This window comes from Phyllobates terribilis, unplaced genomic scaffold (assembly GCF_046119375.1).
Source record: "Phyllobates terribilis strain yellow unplaced genomic scaffold, ASM4611937v1 Scaffold_11__3_contigs__length_659146591, whole genome shotgun sequence".
Lineage (NCBI taxonomy): Eukaryota > Metazoa > Chordata > Amphibia > Anura > Dendrobatidae > Phyllobates > Phyllobates terribilis.
Window position 1 is genome coordinate 596,471,530 of NW_027362771.1, and position 23,576 is coordinate 596,495,105.

At 37.7% G+C, this 23,576-nt stretch overlaps 1 protein-coding gene across 3 annotated transcripts in view; it reads right to left on the minus strand.

Moving 5' to 3' along the window:
• Positions 1–1,012: 1,012 nt before the first annotated feature.
• Positions 1,013–23,576, minus strand: part of LOC141167078 (diacylglycerol O-acyltransferase 2-like) — a 55,792-nt gene continuing 33,228 nt past the window's right edge. For 2 of the 3 annotated variants that reach the window (XM_073654418.1, XM_073654419.1), the window contains exons 7-9: positions 23,346–23,520; positions 20,345–20,547; positions 1,013–2,284 (exon numbers count right to left, since the gene is read on the minus strand). In XM_073654418.1, the coding sequence (XP_073510519.1) occupies positions 2,130–2,284; positions 20,345–20,547; positions 23,346–23,520 (533 nt within the window). In that variant the 3' untranslated portion in view covers positions 1,013–2,129. The remainder of the gene's footprint in view (positions 2,285–20,344; positions 20,548–23,345; positions 23,521–23,576) is intronic. The other variant, XM_073654420.1, reaches the window with a different exon arrangement.

Sequence of the window (23,576 nt, forward strand, 5' to 3'; positions counted from 1 at the left end):
TTGTGAAAAGGTTTCAGAAGAAGAGTAGTATATGCAGGAAAGAATGGGTTGGTATCTTTGGGGTCCATTAACCAAAGTTGACTTGGCCAACAAAACCCAAAGTAGATGTAGGACTCCGAGGCTTATATGCTTTTATGTTGTGAATTCACGTTGAAAAAAAGTTGACTACCTCCTCTATGTTTTTGGTGCTAGGTGTGTAGAGGTGTCAGGACTTGACCAGCAGCATGTTCCAGTTAAAGTATGTAAAGAACAATGCCAACCTCAACTTCAATCATTGAACTGAAGCCAACTATTTTATGCACTATTAACATTTCACTAGTGATGTTCATTTATAAGCTTTTGAACACATTTTTATTGAAGATCTTGCAGTCTTGTGATGCCACCATAAAAAAGCCAGAGCAGAATTTAGTTTACATCAAGCCTTCTCCAAAAATGTAGGTCCAGGAACCCAACAATAGTCAAGGACAATTCCATCCTCCATCCAGGAACTTCTACTCAGCCCATAGCCACCGTCCTGTGTCTATATCTTATAACCATATTGGCTTGTCCTACCACTGATAAAATTAGGGCAGATAGTGCCTCAAAGTCCAAAACTCATAAAAAGAATTTCAACCAAAACGATAGTTTGTTGGGGGAAAAGTAACAAACGATTAACTTGGCCGACCAATGACAAAATCATTGCTTGGAGACCAGGTGGTGGTTTTTGACATTTCGATCCACCAAAGATTTTTCCTTTTTAAGAAGGTTCCCACATAGATCGTTGGTCCTTCGTTAGATGTCATTGAACATGTATGGATGGAATGGACGACAGTATTGGTCGATATCAACTGCAATCATCATGTGATCATTCGACGGATGTTTAATCATCACTCTACTTCATAAAGTGTACGGCCCTTTTTAAGCCACAAATAGACAATCCATAGAAGAGTGATAGTATTGGTTAATGATCACTAGCTATGACCTTACTGATACCAAAAAAGGTCATCTTTGTCTTGAGTGAGAGGTGACCACCTATGAGTAGACACTTTTTATTAAAATCAGATGAGGAAACAGTGACCCTCATGATACACCAAAAAGTTTTAGGTGGAAAACACCTTTTAAAGGGGCCGAGTCACAGGTTCAAAAGTGACTATTTTTCACTCTTAATGTATTCCCGCTGATCCCCTGAGTAATCCACTTTTTATATTTTCTAAATCCATCATACGGTTCCAGAAATATAGGCTTTTTTTATTCAGTGCTAATTTTTTGTGATATTTAAAAGGGGGTGTGGCTCACAGGGTAAAAATAAAGCACTGCCTAAAGACACGCCTCCAGAGAATCGGGGGAGCCACACCCCCTTACCATAAAAAGTAGCACGGAAAAAAAAGGCCCATATCTCTGGAACCGTATGGTGGATTTAGAAATAACAAAAAACAGAATACTCAGAAGAACAGCAGCAATAAAATAGGATAAAAACCGAATCACTTTTCACCTGATGACGAATCTTCCTTGAAGACTTACGAAAGATGGTTCTTGTCTACATTCACCATTACAAATTTTGGTTAGACGGGAAAATGACCATTAAAAAAATTATCCTTCATCATTTTTAAGATCGATAAACCTATCAAAATAGAAAACCAGATCTACATTATGCTAATTTAAAGGAATTCTCCACAAAATTAGGAAGAATTAGAATTCTCAAAGAAGCTCTCAACTGGATCACTTGAGATATTTTTGATAAACTCCTTCTTGGGATAAGAGGGTTCTAAAAAATGTTTGGCAATTAATTCCTTCAGAATGTATTGGGTCCACGAGACGGATGGGGCAAACTTTAAGGAAAAGTGATGTATAGACCTAAAATATTCCTGGCAGGAGCATTCATAGAATTGTACTTCTTCCCGGGCTTCATTTCTTACTAAGATTAGGAACGGTCTCGGACTCAATCACTCACTTTTTTGTACGGTTTTACGCTTACAAGAAAATACAGTAAAATCTCCCAGCTTGGTAGAAAGTCTATAAGAAGCTTGATTAATACCCTTATTTCTTAACCTACAGCACTGGTACAAGAAGTCTTCCTCATCTCTGTCTTTACAGTTCATCTCCATTTTAGGATTTTTCATTATTTTCTTTCGATCCAAAAAACTGAAGCGTCAGATGATTTTTAGACTGTCAGATGCGGAAAGTCCACAAGAGACCTTGTACTCGTTAAACAAATCCTTCAGTCCCTCTATGTACAGTGCGTGATACTGCTCCACTTCACTCTCTGACGGGACCGGACAGTGCGGTACTCGGATCGGTTTTCCGACTGTAGTGAAGGTGACAGGGTTAAAAAAACACAAGGGTTAATTCAAGTATATATTCTACAATATAAGAGGCAGTATTATAGTAGTTATATTCTTGTACATAGGAGCAGTATTATAGTAGTTATATTCTTGTACATACGAGTAGTATTATAGGAGTTATATTCTTGTACATAGGGGCAGTATTATAGTAGTTATATTCTTGTACATAGGGGGCAGTATTATAGTAGTTATATTCTTGTACATAGGGGCAGTATTATAGTAGTTATATCCTTGTACAAAGGGAGCAGTATTATAGTAGTTATATTCTTGTACATAGGAGCAGTATTATAGTAGTTATATTCTTGTACATAGGAGCAGTATTATAGTAGTTATATTCTTGTACATAGGGGCAGTATTATAGTAGTTATATTCTTGTACATACGAGTAGTATTATAGGAGTTATATTCTTGTACATAGGGGCAGTATTATAGTAGTTATATTCTTGTACATAGGGGGCAGTATTATAGTAGTTATATTCTTGTACATAGGGGCAGTATTATAGTAGTTATATCCTTGTACAAAGGGAGTAGTATTATAGGAGTTATATTCTTGTACATAGGGGCAGTATTATAGTAGTTATATTCTTGTACATAGGGGGCAGTATTATAGTAGTTATATTCTTGTACATAGGGGCAGTATTATAGTAGTTATATCCTTGTACAAAGGGAGCAGTATTATAGTAGTTATATTCTTGTACATAGGAGCAGTATTATAGTAGTTATATTCTTGTACATAGGGGGCAGTATTATAGTAGTTATATCCTTGTACAAAGGGAGCAGTATTATAGTCGTTATATTCTTGTACATAGGAGCAGTATTATAGTAGTTATATTCTTGTTCATAGGGGCAGTATTATAGTAGTTATATTCTTGTACATAGGAGCAGTATTATAGTAGTTATATTCTTGTACATACGAGTAGTATTATAGGAGTTATATTCTTGTACATAGGGGCAGTATTATAGTAGTTATATTCTTGTACATAGGGGGCAGTATTATAGTAGTTATATTCTTGTACATAGGGGCAGTATTATAGTAGTTATATCCTTGTACAAAGGGAGCAGTATTATAGTAGTTATATTCTTGTACATAGGAGCAGTATTATAGTAGTTATATTCTTGTACATAGGAGCAGTATTATAGTAGTTATATTCTTGTACATAGGGGCAGTATTATAGTAGTTATATTCTTGTACATACGAGTAGTATTATAGGAGTTATATTCTTGTACATAGGGGCAGTATTATAGTAGTTATATTCTTGTACATAGGGGGCAGTATTATAGTAGTTATATTCTTGTACATAGGGGCAGTATTATAGTAGTTATATCCTTGTACAAAGGGAGTAGTATTATAGGAGTTATATTCTTGTACATAGGGGCAGTATTATAGTAGTTATATTCTTGTACATAGGGGGCAGTATTATAGTAGTTATATTCTTGTACATAGGGGCAGTATTATAGTAGTTATATCCTTGTACAAAGGGAGCAGTATTATAGTAGTTATATTCTTGTACATAGGAGCAGTATTATAGTAGTTATATTCTTGTACATAGGGGGCAGTATTATAGTAGTTATATCCTTGTACAAAGGGAGCAGTATTATAGTCGTTATATTCTTGTACATAGGAGCAGTATTATAGTAGTTATATTCTTGTTCATAGGGGCAGTATTATAGTAGTTATATTCTTGTACATAGGAGCAGTATTATAGTAGTTATATTCTTGTACATAGGGGGCAGTATTATAGTAGTTATATTCTTGCACATAGGAGCAGTATTATAGTAGTTATATTCTTGTACATAAGAGTAGTATTATAGGAGTTATATTCTTGTACATAGGGGCAGTATTATAGTAGTTATATTCTTGTACATAGGGGGCAGTATTATAGTAGTTATATTCTTGTACATAGGGGCAGTATTATAGTAGTTATATCCTTGTACAAAGGGAGCAGTATTATAGTAGTTATATTCTTGTACATAGGAGTAAGTATTATAGTAGTTATATTCTTGTACATAGGGGGCAGTATTATAGTAGATATATTCTTGCACATAGGAGCAGTATTATAGTAGTTATATTCTTGTACATAGGGGGCAGTATACATAGTTACATAGTTACATAGTTACATAGTTTGTAAAGCCGAATAAAGACTTGCGTCCATCAAGTTCGACCTGTTAGTTCTGTAATTGCTAAAGTTGATCCAGAGGAGGGCAAAAACCCCAAATGATTTGGCCAATCTTCACCTGAGGAAAAATTCCCTCCCGACTCTGAAACCAGCAGTCAGAATAAATCCCTGTATCAACCTACTATTTTATTTTATTTTTAAGTATATGCTGAAATCTGCCTGGTATCTAGAAAAGCATCCAGTCCCCGCTTGAACTTGTTTAGTGAATCCGACATTACCGTCTCCTCACTCAGTGAATTCCATATTCTCACTGCTCTTACCGTAAAGAACCCCTTCCTATGCTGGTGCTGAAACCTTTTCTCTTCCAGTCTTAGTGAGTGCCCTCTTGTTACCGTAATATCCCTCCTTTTGAACAAATCCCGGGCAAGGTCTCTATACTGTCCCCTAACATATTTGTACACATTTATAATGTCCCCCCTCAACCTTCTCTTTTCCAGGCTGAATAGTCCTAGTTTTGCCAGCCTCTCTGGGTATTGCAGTCCCTCCATTCCCTTTATTAATTTTGTTGCCCTCCTTTGTACCTTTTCAAGCTCATTTATATCCTTTCTATATATTGGGGCCCATAACTGAGCACAGTATTCCAAGTGTGGTCTGACCAGAGCTTTGTACAGTGGAAGAACAATGTTCTCATTATAGTAGTTATATTCTTATACATAGGGGGCAGTATTATAGTAGTTATATTCTTGTACATAGAGGCAGTATTATAGTAGTTATATTCTTGTACATAGGGGGCAGTATTATAGTAGTTATATTCTTGTACATAGGGAGCAGTATTATAGTAGGTATATTCTTGTACATAGGGGGCAGTATTATAGTAGTTGTATTCTTGTACATAGGAGGCAGTATTATAGTAGTTATATTCTTGTACATAGGGGGCAGTATTATAGTAGTTATATTCTTGTACATAGGAGCAGTATTGTAGTAGTTATATTCTTGTACATAGGGAGCAGTATTATAGTAGTTATATTCTTGTACATAGGGGGCAGTATTATAGTAGTTATATTCTTGTACACAGGGGGCAGTATTATAGTACTTATATTCTTCTACATAGGAGGCAGTATTATAGTAATTATATTCTTGTACATAGGAGCAGTATTATAGTAGTTATATTCTTGTACATAGGAGCAGTATTATAGTAGTTATATTCTTGTACAGAGGGGGCAGTATTATAGTAGTTATATTCTTGTACATAGGGAGCAGTATTATAGTAGTTCTATTCTTGCACATAGGGGGCAGTATTATAGTAGTTATATTCTTGTACATAGGGGGCAGTATTATAGTAGTTATATTCTTGTACATAGGGGGCAGAATTATAGTTGTTATATTCTGGTACATAGGGGCCAATATTATAGTAGTTATATTCTTGTACATAGGGGGCAGTATTATAGTAGTTATATTCTTGTACATAGGAGCAGTATTATAGTAGTTATATTCTTGTACATAGGGGGCAGTATTATAGTAGTTATATTCTTGTACATAGGAGCAGTATTATAGTAGTTATATTCTTGTACATAGGAGCAGTATTATAGTAGTTATATTCTTGTACATAGGGGGCAATATTATAGTAGTTATATTCTTGTACATAGGGAGCAGTATTATAGTAGTTATATTCTTGTACATAGGGGCAGTATTATAGTAGTTATATTCTTGTACATAGGGGCAGTATTATAGTAGTTGTATTCTTGCACATAGGGAGCAGTATTATAGTAGTTATATTCTTGTACACAGGGGGCAGTATTATAGTACTTATATTCTTCTACATAGGAGGCAGTATTATAGTAATTATATTCTTGTACATAGGAGCAGTATTATAGTAGTTATATTCTTGTACATAGGAGCAGTATTATAGTAGTTATATTCTTGTACATAGGGGGCAGTATTAAAGTAGTTATATTCTTGTACATAGGGGGCAGCATTATAGTTGTTATATTCTGGTACATAGGGGCCAATATTATAGTAGTTATATTCTTGTACATAGGGGGCAGTATTATAGTAGTTATATTCTTGTACATAGGGGCAGTATTATAGTAGTTATATCCTTGTACAAAGGGAGCAGTATTATAGTAGTTATATTCTTGTACATAGGAGTAAGTATTATAGTAGTTATATTCTTGTACATAGGGGGCAGTATTATAGTAGATATATTCTTGCACATAGGAGCAGTATTATAGTAGTTATATTCTTGTACATAGGGGGCAGTATACATAGTTACATAGTTACATAGTTACATAGTTTGTAAAGCCGAATAAAGACTTGCGTCCATCAAGTTCGACCTGTTAGTTCTGTAATTGCTAAAGTTGATCCAGAGGAGGGCAAAAACCCCAAATGATTTGGCCAATCTTCACCTGAGGAAAAATTCCCTCCCGACTCTGAAACCAGCAGTCAGAATAAATCCCTGTATCAACCTACTATTTTATTTTATTTTTAAGTATATGCTGAAATCTGCCTGGTATCTAGAAAAGCATCCAGTCCCCGCTTGAACTTGTTTAGTGAATCCGACATTACCGTCTCCTCACTCAGTGAATTCCATATTCTCACTGCTCTTACCGTAAAGAACCCCTTCCTATGCTGGTGCTGAAACCTTTTCTCTTCCAGTCTTAGTGAGTGCCCTCTTGTTACCGTAATATCCCTCCTTTTGAACAAATCCCGGGCAAGGTCTCTATACTGTCCCCTAACATATTTGTACACATTTATAATGTCCCCCCTCAACCTTCTCTTTTCCAGGCTGAATAGTCCTAGTTTTGCCAGCCTCTCTGGGTATTGCAGTCCCTCCATTCCCTTTATTAATTTTGTTGCCCTCCTTTGTACCTTTTCAAGCTCATTTATATCCTTTCTATATATTGGGGCCCATAACTGAGCACAGTATTCCAAGTGTGGTCTGACCAGAGCTTTGTACAGTGGAAGAACAATGTTCTCATTATAGTAGTTATATTCTTATACATAGGGGGCAGTATTATAGTAGTTATATTCTTGTACATAGAGGCAGTATTATAGTAGTTATATTCTTGTACATAGGGGGCAGTATTATAGTAGTTATATTCTTGTACATAGGGAGCAGTATTATAGTAGGTATATTCTTGTACATAGGGGGCAGTATTATAGTAGTTGTATTCTTGTACATAGGAGGCAGTATTATAGTAGTTATATTCTTGTACATAGGGGGCAGTATTATAGTAGTTATATTCTTGTACATAGGAGCAGTATTGTAGTAGTTATATTCTTGTACATAGGGAGCAGTATTATAGTAGTTATATTCTTGTACATAGGGGGCAGTATTATAGTAGTTATATTCTTGTACACAGGGGGCAGTATTATAGTACTTATATTCTTCTACATAGGAGGCAGTATTATAGTAATTATATTCTTGTACATAGGAGCAGTATTATAGTAGTTATATTCTTGTACATAGGAGCAGTATTATAGTAGTTATATTCTTGTACAGAGGGGGCAGTATTATAGTAGTTATATTCTTGTACATAGGGAGCAGTATTATAGTAGTTCTATTCTTGCACATAGGGGGCAGTATTATAGTAGTTATATTCTTGTACATAGGGGGCAGTATTATAGTAGTTATATTCTTGTACATAGGGGGCAGAATTATAGTTGTTATATTCTGGTACATAGGGGCCAATATTATAGTAGTTATATTCTTGTACATAGGGGGCAGTATTATAGTAGTTATATTCTTGTACATAGGAGCAGTATTATAGTAGTTATATTCTTGTACATAGGGGGCAGTATTATAGTAGTTATATTCTTGTACATAGGAGCAGTATTATAGTAGTTATATTCTTGTACATAGGAGCAGTATTATAGTAGTTATATTCTTGTACATAGGGGGCAATATTATAGTAGTTATATTCTTGTACATAGGGAGCAGTATTATAGTAGTTATATTCTTGTACATAGGGGCAGTATTATAGTAGTTATATTCTTGTACATAGGGGCAGTATTATAGTAGTTGTATTCTTGCACATAGGGAGCAGTATTATAGTAGTTATATTCTTGTACACAGGGGGCAGTATTATAGTACTTATATTCTTCTACATAGGAGGCAGTATTATAGTAATTATATTCTTGTACATAGGAGCAGTATTATAGTAGTTATATTCTTGTACATAGGAGCAGTATTATAGTAGTTATATTCTTGTACATAGGGGGCAGTATTAAAGTAGTTATATTCTTGTACATAGGGGGCAGCATTATAGTTGTTATATTCTGGTACATAGGGGCCAATATTATAGTAGTTATATTCTTGTACATAGGGGGCAGTATTATAGTAGTTATATTCTTGTACATAGGGGGCAGAATTATAGTTGTTATATTCTGGTACATAGGGGCCAATATTATAGTAGTTATATTCTTGTACATAGGGGGCAGTATTATAGTAGTTATATTCTTGTACATAGGAGCAGTATTATAGTAGTTATATTCTTGTACATAGGGGGCAGTATTATAGTAGTTATATTCTTGTACATAGGAGCAGTATTATAGTAGTTATATTCTTGTACATAGGAGCAGTATTATAGTAGTTATATTCTTGTACATAGGGGGCAATATTATAGTAGTTATATTCTTGTACATAGGGAGCAGTATTATAGTAGTTATATTCTTGTACATAGGGGCAGTATTATAGTAGTTATATTCTTGTACATAGGGGCAGTATTATAGTAGTTGTATTCTTGCACATAGGGAGCAGTATTATAGTAGTTATATTCTTGTACACAGGGGGCAGTATTATAGTACTTATATTCTTCTACATAGGAGGCAGTATTATAGTAATTATATTCTTGTACATAGGAGCAGTATTATAGTAGTTATATTCTTGTACATAGGAGCAGTATTATAGTAGTTATATTCTTGTACATAGGGGGCAGTATTAAAGTAGTTATATTCTTGTACATAGGGGGCAGCATTATAGTTGTTATATTCTGGTACATAGGGGCCAATATTATAGTAGTTATATTCTTGTACATAGGGGGCAGTATTATAGTAGTTATATTCTTGTACATAGGAGCAGTATTATAGTAGTTATATTCTGGTACATAGGGAGTATTATTATAGTAGTTATATTCTTGTACATAGGGAGCAGTATTATAGTAGTTATATTCTGGTACATAGGGAGTATTATTATAGTAGTTATATTCTTGTACATAGGAGGCAGTATTATAGTAGTTATATTCTTGTACATAGGGGGCAGTATTATAGTAGTTATATTCTTGTACATAGGGAGCAGTATTATAGTAGTTATATTCTTGTACATAGGGGGCAGTATTATAGTAGTTATATTCTTGTACATAGGGGGCAGTATTATAGTAGTTATATTCTTGTACGTAGGGGGCAGAATTATAGTAGTTATAATCTTGTACATAGGGGGCAGTATTATAGTAGTTATATTCTTGTACATAGGGGCACTATTATAATAGTTATATTCTTGTACATAGGAGCAGTATTACAGTAGTTATATTCTTGTACATAGGGCCAGTATTACAGTAGTTATAATCTTGTACATAGGGGGCAGTATTATAGTAGTTACATTCTTGTACATAGGGGCAGTATTATAATAGTTATATTCTTGTACATAGGAGCAGTATTACAGTAGTTATAATCTTGTACATAGGGGCAGTATTATAGTAATTATATTCTTGTACATAGGAGCAGTATTATAGTAGTTATATTCTTGTACATAGAGGCAGCATTATAGTACTTATATTCTTGTACATAGGAGCAGTATTATAGCAGTTATATTCTTGTACATAGGAGCAGTATTATAGTAGTTATATTCTTGTACATAGGGGGCAGTATTATAGTAGTTATATTCTTGTACATAGGGAGCAGTATTATAGTAGTTATATTCTTGTACATAGGGGCAGTATTATAGTAGTTATATTCTTGTACATAGAGCAGTATTATAGTAGATATATTCTTGTACATACTGTAGGAGCAGTATTATAGTAGTTATATTCTTGTACATAGGGAGCAGTATTATAGTAGTTATATTCTTGTACATAGGGGCAGTATTATAGTAGTTATATTCCTGTACATAGGGTCAGTATAGTAGTTATATTCTTGCACATAGGAGCAGTATTATAGTAGTTATATTCTTGTACATAGGAGGCAGTATTATAGTAGTTATATTCTTGTACATAGGAACAGTATTATAGTAGTTATATTCTTGTACATAGAGCAGTATTATAGTAGTTATATTCTTGTACATAGGAGCAGTATTATAGCAGTTATATTCTTGTACATAGGAGCAGTATTCTAGTAGTTATATTCTTGTACATAGAGCAGTATTATAGTAGTTACATTCTTGTACATAGGGGCAGTATTATAATAGTTATATTCTTGTACATAGGAGCAGTATTACAGTAGTTATATTCTTGTACATAGGAGCAGTATTATAGTAATTATATTCTTGTACATAGGAGCAGTATTATAGTAGTTATATTCTTGTACATAGAGGCAGCATTATAGTACTTATATTCTTGTACATAGGAGCAGTATTATAGTAGTTATATTCTTGTACATAGGAGCAGTATTATAGTAGTTATATTCTTGTACATAGAGGCAGCATTATAGTAGTTATATTCTTGTACATAGGGAGCAGTGTTATAGTAATATTCTTGTACATAGGAGCAGTATTATAGTAGTAATATTCTTGTACATAGGGGCAGTATTATAGTAGTTATATTCTTGTACATAGGGGGCAGTATTATAGTAGTTATATTCTTGTACATAGGAGCAGTATTATAGTAGTTATATTCTTGTACATAGGAGCAGTATTATAGTAGTTATATTCTTGTACATAGGGGCAGTATTATAGTAGTTATATTCTTGCACATAGTGGGCAGTATTATAGTAGTTATATTCTTGTACATAGGAGCAGTATTATAGTAGTTATATTCTTGTACATAGGAGCAGTATTATAGTAGTTATATTCTTGTACATAGAGCAGTATTATAGTAGTTATATTCTTGTACATAGGAGCAGTATTATAGCAGTTATATTCTTGTACATAGGAGCAGTATTATAGTAGTTATATTCTTGTACATAGGGGGCAGTATTATAGTAGTTATATTCTTGTACATAGGGAGCAGTATTATAGTAGTTATATTCTTTTACATAGGGGCAGTATTATAGTAGTTATATTCTTCCACATAGGAGCAGTATTATAGTAGTTATATTCTTGTACATAGGAGCAGTATTATAGTAGTTATATTCTTGTACATAGAGCAGTATTATAGTAGTTATATTCTTGTACATAGGAGCAGTATTATAGCAGTTATATTCTTGTACATAGGAGCAGTATTATAGTAGTTATATTCTTGTACATAGGGGGCAGTATTATAGTAGTTATATTCTTGTACATAGGGAGCAGTATTATAGTAGTTATATTCTTGTACATAGGGGCAGTATTATAGTAGTTATATTCTTGTACATAGAGCAGTATTATAGTAGATATATTCTTGTACATACTGTAGGAGCAGTATTATAGTAGTTATATTCTTGTACATAGGGAGCAGTGTTATAGTAGTTATATTCTTGTACATAGGGGCAGTATTATAGTAGTTATATTCCTGTACATAGGGTCAGTATAGTAGTTATATTCTTGCACATAGGAGCAGTATTATAGTAGTTATATTCTTGTACTTAGGAGGCAGTATTATAGTAGTTATATTCTTGTACATAGGAACAGTATTATAGTAGTTATATTCTTGTACATAGAGCAGTATTATAGTAGTTATATTCTTGTACATAGGAGCAGTATTATAGCAGTTATATTCTTGTACATAGGAGCAGTATTATAGTAGTTATATTCTTGTACATAGAGCAGTATTATAGTAGTTACATTCTTGTACATAGGGGCAGTATTATAATAGTTATATTCCTGTACATAGGAGCAGTATTACAGTAGTTATATTCTTGTACATAGGAGCAGTATTATAGTAGTTATATTCCTGTCCATAGGGGCAGTATTATAGTAATTATATTCTTGTACATAGGAGCAGTATTATAGTAGTTATATTCCTGTACATAGGGGCAGTATTATAGTAGTTATATTCTTGTACATAGGAGCAGTATTATAGTAGTTATATTCTTGTACATAGGGGCAGTATTATAGTAGTTATATTCTTGTACATAGGAGCAGTATTATAGTAGTTATATTCCTGTACATAGGGGCAGTATTATAGTAGTTATATTCTTGTACATAGGAGCAGTATTATAGTAGTTATATTCCTGTACATAGGGGCAGTATTATAGTAGTTATATTCTTGTACATAGGAGCAGTATTATAGTAGTTATATTCTTGTACATAGGGGGCAGTATTATAGTAGTTATATTCCTGTACATAGGGGCAGTATTATAGTAGTTATATTCTTGTACATAGGAGCAGTATTATAGTAGTTATATTCTTGTACATAGGGGCAGTATTATAGTAGTTATATTCTTGTACATAAGGGGCAGTATTATAGTAGTTATATTCTTGTACATAGGGGCAGTATTATAGTAGTTATATTCTTGTACATAGGGGCAGTATTATAGTAGTTATATTCTTATACATAGGAGCAGTATTATAGTAGTTATATTCTTGTACATAGGGGCAGTATTATAGTAGTTATATTCTTGTACATAGGGGCAGTATTATAGTAGTTATATTCTTATACATAGGAGCAGTATTATAGTAGTTATATTCTTGTACATAGGGAGCAGTATTATAGTAGTTATATTCCTGTACATAGGGGGCAGTATTATAGTAGTTATATTCTTGTACATAAGGGGCAGTATTATAGTAGTTATATTCTTGTACATAGGGGGAAGTGTTATAGTAGTTATATTCCTGTACATAGGGGCAGTATTATAGTAGTTATATTCTTGTACATAGGGGGCAGTATTATAGTAGTTACATTCTTGTACATAAGGGGCAGTATTATAGTAGTTATATTCTTGTACATAGGGGCAGTATTATAGTAGTTATATTCTTGTACATAGGGGGCAGTATTATAGTAGTTATATTCCTGTACATAGGGGCAGTATTATAGTAGTTATATTCTTGTACATAGGAGCAGTATTATAGTAGTTATATTCTTGTACATAGGGGCAGTATTATAGTAGTTATATTCTTGTACATAAGGGCAGTATTATAGTAGTTATATTCTTGTACATAGGGGGCAGTATTATAGTAGTTATATTCTTGTACATAGGGGCAGTATTATAGTAGTTATATTCTTGTACATAGGGGCAGTATTATAGTAGTTATATTCTTATACATAGGAGCAGTATTATACTAGTTATATTCTTGTACATAGGGGCAGTATTATAGTAGTTATATTCTTGTACATAGGGGCAGTATTATAGTAGTTATATTCTTATACATAGGAGCAGTATTATAGTAGTTATATTCTTGTACATAGGGGCAGTATTATAGTAGTTATATTCTTGTACATAAGGGGCAGTATTATAGTAGTTATATTCTTGTACATAGGGGGAAGTATTATAGTAGTTATATTCCTGTACATAGGGGCAGTATTATAGTAGTTATATTCTTGTACATAGGGGGCAGTATTATAGTAGTTACATTCTTGTACATAGGGGGCAGTATTATAGTAGTTATATTCTTGTACATAAGGGGCAGTATTATAGTAGTTATATTCTTGTACATAGGGGCAGTATTATAGTAGTTATATTCTTGTACATAAGGGCAGTATTATAGTAGTTATATTCTTGTACATAGGGGCAGTATTATAGTAGTTATATTCTTGTACATAGGGGCAGTATTATAGTAGTTACATTCTTGTACATAGGGGGCAGTATTATAGTAGTTAGATTCTTGTACATAGGGGGCAGTATTATAGTAGTTACATTCTTGTACATAGGGGGCAGTATTATAGTAGTTATATTCTTGTACATAAGGGGCAGTATTATAGTAGTTATATTCTTGTACATAAGGGCAGTATTATAGTAGTTATATTCTTGTACATAGGGGGCAGTATTATAGTAGTTATATTCTTGTACATAGGGTGAAGTATTATAGTAGTTATATTCCTGTACATAGGGGCAGTATTATAGTAGCTATATTCTTGTACATAGGGGGCAGTATTATAGTAGTTACATTCTTGTACATAGGGGGCAGTATTATAGTAGTTATATTCTTGTACATAAGGGGCAGTATTATAGTAGTTATATTCTTGTACATAAGGGCAGTATTATAGTAGTTATATTCTTGTACATAGGGGGCAGTATTATAGTAGTTATATTCTTGTACATAGGGGCAGTATTATAGTAGTTATATTCTTGTACATAGGGGCAGTATTATAGTAGTTATATTCTTATACATAGGAGCAGTATTATACTAGTTATATTCTTGTACATAGGGGCAGTATTATAGTAGTTATATTCTTGTACATAGGGGCAGTATTATAGTAGTTATATTCTTATACATAGGAGCAGTATTATAGTAGTTATATTCTTGTACATAGGGGCAGTATTATAGTAGTTATATTCTTGTACATAAGGGGCAGTATTATAGTAGTTATATTCTTGTACATAGGGGGAAGTATTATAGTAGTTATATTCCTGTACATAGGGGCAGTATTATAGTAGTTATATTCTTGTACATAGGGGGCAGTATTATAGTAGTTACATTCTTGTACATAAGGGGCAGTATTATAGTAGTTATATTCTTGTACATAGGGGCAGTATTATAGTAGTTATATTCTTGTACATAAGGGCAGTATTATAGTAGTTATATTCTTGTACATAGGGGCAGTATTATAGTAGTTATATTCTTGTACATAGGGGCAGTATTATAGTAGTTACATTCTTGTACATAGGGGGCAGTATTATAGTAGTTAGATTCTTGTACATAGGGGGCAGTATTATAGTAGTTACATTCTTGTACATAGGGGGCAGTATTATAGTAGTTATATTCTTGTACATAAGGGGCAGTATTATAGTAGTTATATTCTTGTACATAAGGGCAGTATTATAGTAGTTATATTCTTGTACATAGGGGGCAGTATTATAGTAGTTATATTCTTGTACATAGGGTGAAGTATTATAGTAGTTATATTCCTGTACATAGGGGCAGTATTATAGTAGCTATATTCTTGTACATAGGGGGCAGTATTATAGTAGTTACATTCTTGTACATAGGGGGCAGTATTATAGTAGTTATATTCTTGTACATAAGGGGCAGTATTATAGTAGTTATATTCTTGTACATAAGGGCAGTATTATAGTAGTTATATTCTTGTACATAGGGGGCAGTATTATAGTAGTTATATTCTTGTACATAGGGGCAGTATTATAGTAGTTATATTCTTGTACATAGGGGCAGTATTATAGTAGTTATATTCTTATACATAGGAGCAGTATTATACTAGTTATATTCTTGTACATAGGGGCAGTATTATAGTAGTTATATTCTTGTACATAGGGGCAGTATTATAGTAGTTATATTCTTATACATAGGAGCAGTATTATAGTAGTTATATTCTTGTACATAGGGGCAGTATTATAGTAGTTATATTCTTGTACATAAGGGGCAGTATTATAGTAGTTATATTCTTGTACATAGGGGGAAGTATTATAGTAGTTATATTCCTGTACATAGGGGCAGTATTATAGTAGTTATATTCTTGTACATAGGGGGCAGTATTATAGTAGTTACATTCTTGTACATAGGGGGCAGTATTATAGTAGTTATATTCTTGTACATAAGGGGCAGTATTATAGTAGTTATATTCTTGTACATAGGGGGAAGTATTATAGTAGTTATATTCCTGTACATAGGAGCAGTATTATAGTAGTTATATTCTTGTACATAGGAGCAGTATTATACTAGTTATATTCTTGTACATAGGGGGCAGTATTATAGTAGTTATAATCTTGTACATAAGGGGCAGTATTATAGTAGTTATATTCTTGTACATAGGGGGCAGTATTATAGTAGTTATATTCTTGTACACAGGGAGCAGTATTATAGTAGTTATATTCTTGTACATAGGAGCAGTATTATAGTAGTTATATTCTTGTATATAAGGGCAGTATTATAGTAGTTATATTCTTGTACATAGGAGCAGTATTATAGCAGTTATATTCTTGTACATAGGAGCAGTATTATAGTATTTATATTCTTGTATATAAGGGCAGTATTATTGTAGTTTTAATTTTCCACATGCTCAAGGATATTAGTAAATAAGTAAAACTGATAGAATTAGTATGCATTGCTTTAAGATCATTTCGGGTAATCCCATGCCCCGCTTGCCCCCCACCTCACATATAGATCACACTCCCACTCCCTATTCATTGTGGACCCTCATTATTATGAACATGTTCTGTCCCTTTTCTCCGGTGTCTGTATATTCCATCTGTCCCCCTCTCATTATAACAGATTTTCTCCCCCCTCCGTCTCTCGCTGCCCCCTCCTTTTCCTCGGAGCCTCATCCTCTGTGTCCTCTGTGCCGTTCTCTTTGTGTTCTTCCCTTTTCTTCCCCCTTTTCTTCCTGTGCCCTCTCCTCTCCGGGCTGTGGTGCGCCCTCTCTACCCTCCTGGGTTCGGTGCCCTCTCTCCTCTCGCTCTGCCCTCTCCCCGCTCTCTGTCTCTGTCCTCTATATACAGTATCTCTGTGTTCTCAGTATCTCTGTAACCAGATGACACAGAATCTGCATCTAATGTTACCATAACCTAGAATTACACCCACTGCAGAGCGTCTCACCCAGACATAATCTACATCGGCCCACTGCAGAGCGTCTCACCCAGACATAATCTACATCGGCCCACTGCAGAGCATCTCACCCAGACATAATGTACACCGACCCACTGCAGAGCATCTCACCCAGACATAATGTACACCGACCCACTGCAGAGCATCTCACCCAAACATAATGTACACCAGTCCACTGCAGAGTATCTCACCCGGACATAATGTACACAGGCCCACTGCAGAGCATCTCACCCAGACATAATGTACATCAGTCCACTGCAGAGCATCTCACCCAGTCATAATGTACACCAGTCCACTGCAGAGCATCTCACCCAGACATAATGTACACCGGCCCACTGCAGAGCATCTCACCCAGGCATAATGTACAACTGCCCACTGCAGAGCATCTCACCCAGACATAATGTACACCGGCCCACTGCAGAGCATCTCACCCAGACATAATGTACACCGGCCCACTGCAGAGCATCTCACCCAGGCATAATGTACAACTGCCCACTGCAGAGCATCTCACCCAGACATAATGTACACCGGCCCACTGCAGAGCATCTCACCCAGGCATAATGTACAGCTGCCCACAGCAGAGCATCTCACCCAGACATAATGTACACCGGCCCACTGCAGAGCATCTCACCCAGACATAATGTACACCGGCCCACTGCAGAGCATCTCACCCAGACATAATGTACACCGGCCCACTGCAGAGCATCTCACCCAGACATAATGTACACCGGCCCACTGCAGAGCATCTCACCCAGGCATAATGTACAACTGCCCACTGCAGAGCATCTCACCCAGACATAATGTACACCGGCCCACTGCAGAGCATCTCACCCAGGCATAATGTACAACTGCCCACTGCAGAGCATCTCACCCAGACATAATGTACACCGGCCCACTGCAGAGCATCTCACCCAGGCATAATGTACAACTGCCCACAGCAGAGCATCTCACCCAGACATAATGTACACCGGCCCTCTGCAGAGCATCTCACCCAGGCATAATGTACAACTGCCCACTGCAGAGCATCTCACCCAGACAAAATGTACACCAGTCCACTGCAGAGTATCTCACCCGGACATAATGTACACCGGCCCACTGCAGAGCATCTCACCCAGACATAATGTACACCGGCCCACTGCAGAGCATCTCACCCAGGCATAATGTACAACTGCCCACTGCAGAGCATCTCACCCAGACAAAATGTACACCAGTCCACTGCAGAGTATCTCACCCGGACATAATGTACACCGGCCCACTGCAGAGCATCTCGCCCAGACATAATGTACACCAGTCCACTGCAGAGTATCTCACCCGGACATAATGTACACCGCCCCACTGCAGAGCATCTCACCCAGACATAATGTACACCGGCCCACTGCAGAGCATCTCACCCAGACATAATGTACACCAGTCCACTGCAGAGTATCTCACCCGGACATAATATACACAGGCCCACTGCAGAGCATCTCACCCAGACATAATGTACACCGGCCCACTGCAGAGCATCTCACCCAGACATAATGTACACCAGTCCACTGCAGAGTATCTCACCCGGACATAATATGCACAGGCCCAATGCAGAGCATCTCACCCAGACATAATGTACACCGGCCCACTGCAGAGCATCTCACCCACACATAATGTACACCAGTCCACTGCAGAGTATCTCACCCGGACATAATATACACAGGCCCACTGCAGAGCATCTCACCCAGACATAATGTACACCGGCCCACTGCAGAGCATCTCACCCAGACATAATGTACACCAGTCCACTGCAGAGTATCTCACCCGGACATAATATGCACAGGCCCAATGCAGAGCATCTCACCCAGACATAATGTACATCAGTCCACTGCAGAGCATCTCACCCAGTCATAATATACACCTGTCCACTGCAGAGTATCTCACCCAGACATAATGTACACCGGCCCCCTGCAGAGCATCTCACCCAGACATGTTGTACACCGGCCCACTGCAGAGCATCTCACCCAGACATAATGTACACCGGCCTACTGCAGAGCATCTCACCCAGACATAATGTACACCGGCCCACTGCAGAGCATCTCACCCAGACATTATGTACACCGGCCCACTGCAGAGCATCTCACCCAGACATGATGTACACCGGCCCTCTGCAGAGCATCTCACCCAGACATAATGTACACCGGCCCACTGCAGAGCATCTCACCAAGACATACTGTACACTGGCCCACTGCAGAGCATCTCACCCAGACATAATGTACACCGGCCCACTGCAGAGCATCTCACCCAGACATAATGTACACCGGCCCACTGCAGAGCATCTCACCCAGACATAATGTACACCGGCCCACTGCAGAGCATCTCACCCACACCTAATGTACACCAGTCCACTGCAGAGTATCTCACCCTGACATAATATACACAGGCCCAATGCAGAGCATCTCACCCAGACATAATGTACAACGGCCCACTGCAGAGCATCTCACCCAGACATAATATACACCAGTCCACTGCAGAGTATCTCACCCGGACATAATATACACAGGCCCAATGCAGAGCATCTCACCCAGACATAATGCACATCAGTCCACTGCAGAGCATCTCACCCAGTCATAATGTGCACCTGCTTACTGCAGAGCATCTCACCCAGACATAATGTACACTGGCCCACTGCAGAGCATCTCACCCAGACATGATGTACACCGGCCCACTGCAGAGCATCTCACCCAGACATAATGTACACCGGCCCACTGCAGAGCATCTCGCCCAGACATAATGTACACCGGCCCACTGCAGAGCATCTCGCCCAGACATAATGTACACCGGCCCACTGCAGAGCATCTCGCCCAGACATAATGTACACCGGCCCACTGCAGAGCATCTCACCCATACATAACATGCACTATAGCAGCTACATTGTGCAGATTATCTCCCCCATAGTCTGACCTGCTGCAGATTATCTCTCCTTGGCACTGGTGGATGATCTTTTCAGTGCTGATCGGAGAGATCTCTCCCAGACAGGGGTGAGGACATTATTGGGGGGGTGTTAGGAGTGTGCTAGTGTCAGGCAGCTCCTGAAAGGGGCTTCATATTTATCGTTGTCATGTTCTCCAATCACAGGCTGTTACTTACCCACAGAGGTCAGAGGGCGCGGGAACGGATTGAGACCCCAGCTAGCCTCCCCAAACACTGCTGTGCCTTTAAAAAGACAGGGGGCAAACCCCACATGTTTCTGGAATAGGAGCTGAAGTTTCCAACCCCAGGAACCTGGGGACAAACGCACTTGTTCATAGAGATCATTCTCACCGAAGGAATAGACAGGTACCAGGTCCGCCCTGAAAACAAGCAGAGGCATCATCAGGTGGGATCACCCATCTGCAGAAAGCAGCATCTCATCATATTAAGGGGGCTGCCCACTCCTGGGGACATTTGGGGGTTTTATTTACTGCGTGTATTTGGGACAAATAAATCATTTTTGCATTTGTGTTTCATTAAAAATCTTGCACCATTTTGCTTTTACAGACTGTTTTGTTTCCCTGCACATTCTACTTAGATGTGGCCTTATATCAGCTGAAAGGAGCCCAGAAAAAGACAGATAACAGAGTTATAAACTCACTGACGGATCCTCAGTTAACTCATTCCGCAGCCATCAGTAGAGACTATAGAAGGCAATCGTTTCATGAAACTCAATTTCTAACTTTTTAGAAAAAAAACTAAGAAAAAAATGTGGTTAGTTCTCCAAGATGTTTGGAACAACTTCCTGCCTCTAAAAACTGTGTGCAAGTGACAAGTACCGAGAAGAAGTGAGGTCTAAGGGGTAAGGTCTCTCCTTGCCCGACATGCCAGTGTAAGGAGACTTATAGGAGAGACGTTACCCCTTAGACCCCAGTCAGAGGACTCTCATACAGCCAAATCAGACCTCTTGGTTTTCACTGATGAGGGGCAAACACCCCGAAACAGGTGTCTGCAAATAGAGATTCTGATTTGACATTTATCCAAAAGTCATATGGCGAGGCTGGTTAAAGGGTCGTTATTGACTTTTAGGATTGCTATCTTCCAAAAGTTGGTGTCAGAGTTCAAGTCCTCTTCCTCTTTGCAGAGGCTATTGGCATAATGTAATTTCCCAGAGGAGCTGTCACGCACAGTGTAGGAAAGGCAAAGTGCGACACAAAGAGATGAGGGGAAGGGAGCCCAGACACTAGGGAAAGGGGGAAGTGGAGACCACCTACACTGATCTGCAATCACCCTGTCTACCCCTACTGTCCCTATATTGGTTCCTCACCAATCGCCGCACAAGAACCTATCACTGTATTTCCCTAACGCTTGGCCATAGATAGGTAAGGGGGGATGAGCGCTAGTCAATCCCCGCTGACAACTAAAGACAGCAAGGGGAGACAGACACGGGGGAAGTAGCTTAGCTAGAGTCAACTTCAGAGAGATGGCACACACATCCTCTTAGCACCAGAGAGGAAGTAAGAACTGCACTTGCTCCAAGCCGTCACAAGGGGTCATGTGAATATCCCCGGCACCTCCCTATTGCAGACTGTAAGTATTTATAAACCCAGGCAAGGGTGTTAATTAGCAAGAGGAAGGTAGCCGCTGGGTCCTAGAGTGAGACAGATCTAAGAAGGTGTCTGTAATGCCAAACGAAGAGATCTCCTGCAACCCACTGCAGATCGACTGTCTGTCACATCTGACACACCCGTGACAGGAGCATTGCATGGTCTATAGATCTACTTACACTAGCATGTCACTCTTCAAAAGGACAGACATTACCCCTTAGATCCCAGTCAGAGGCCTCTCGTATAGCCAAATCAGATCTCTTTCTTTGCACTGATAAGGGGCAAATGCCCCAAAACACATGTCTGCAAATAAAGATTCTGGTTTGGCTTTTACCTTAAGTCATGTGACAAGGCTCGTTAAAGGGTCGATATTGACTTTTAAGATTGCTACTTCAAAGAGGTGGCACTAGAGTTCAAGACCACTTCCTATTTGAAGAGGCTATTTGCATAATTTAAATTTCCAGAGGAGCATTGCATGGCCTATGAGTCTCCTTGCCCTAGCATGTCACTCTCCACAAGGAGAGACATTACCCCTTAGACCCCAGTCAGAGGTCTGTCATACAGCCAAATCAGATCTCTTTCTTTGCACTGATGAGCGGCAAATGCCCCAAAACACTTGTCTGCAAATAAAGATTCTGGTTTAGCTTTTATCCTAAGTCATATGACAAGGCTTGTTAAAGAGTCGATATTGACTTTTAATATTAGGATTGCTACTTCCAGAAGGTGGCACTAGAGTTCAACTCCTTTTCCTTTTTGAAGAGGCTATTTGCATAATTTAATTTCCCAGAGAAGCATTCTATAGCCTATAAGTCTCCTTACACTAGTATATCATGCTCGACAAAGAGAGACACTCAGAGACCTGTCATACAGCCAAATCAGGCCTCTTGCTTTGCACTGATGAAAGGTAAACACCCCGAAACATGTGTCTGCAAATTGAGATTCTGGTTTGGCTTTTACCCTAATCATGGGGCACGGCTCGTTAAAGGGTCAATATTGCTGCTTCCAGAAGGTGGTGTTAGAAGAGGCAATTTGCATATTGAATTTCCCAGAGGAGCACTACATGGCCTATAAGTCTCCTTACACTGGCATATCATCTATGTCACTCCCCACAAGGAGAAATGTTACTTGCCTAACATGCCAGAAGCTTTTTTATTTGCAGCATCTTTTCCAAACTTTTTCACAGTACCATATAAAAGAGTTGATAAAAAGAGGGATCTCGATTTGTGATCTACCGAGAATGGTTACAAAACTCTTTTCTTGCAAATTGAACAGTGTATTTCGCTCTGGAGGACCTGGCAAACTGTGTAATACTTTATTTCTCCATTGGTGGTGCTGTAGGGGAATCGAACACTTGCTGCCTGCTTTCTCCATTGCTGGAGGTCCCTGCAGCGGGAAACCATGTGATCAGTTGATCATTGAGGAATCCTGCAGACAAAAAGGGATTTCCAAAGGGGTCTACCCCTTTAATGATATTATATGTTTTTATCTATTAATTAAATTGGTGTTATTTTGGTATTTTTGGCTGTCCGCTACCCAAAACTGCATGCACTGGAATCCTTCTTCGGACCTACCCATTTTCCAAGGCGAGTCTCACGAAGCCCTTCCTGTTGCTCAGAGTCACTGTATGCTCCCCTGGACTGCTCTGCAGGGACTCGGCCGCCCCTCCGACCACGATGAAGACCGCATTTCCGGTGCCACAGCGGGACAGCAGGTATTGAAGGCTGTCTTTACTTACAGGGATAGTTCCTAGATAAGAAAAGAGAGGCGGAAGATGGAGAGTGATGGAGCCTAGAAGAGACCAA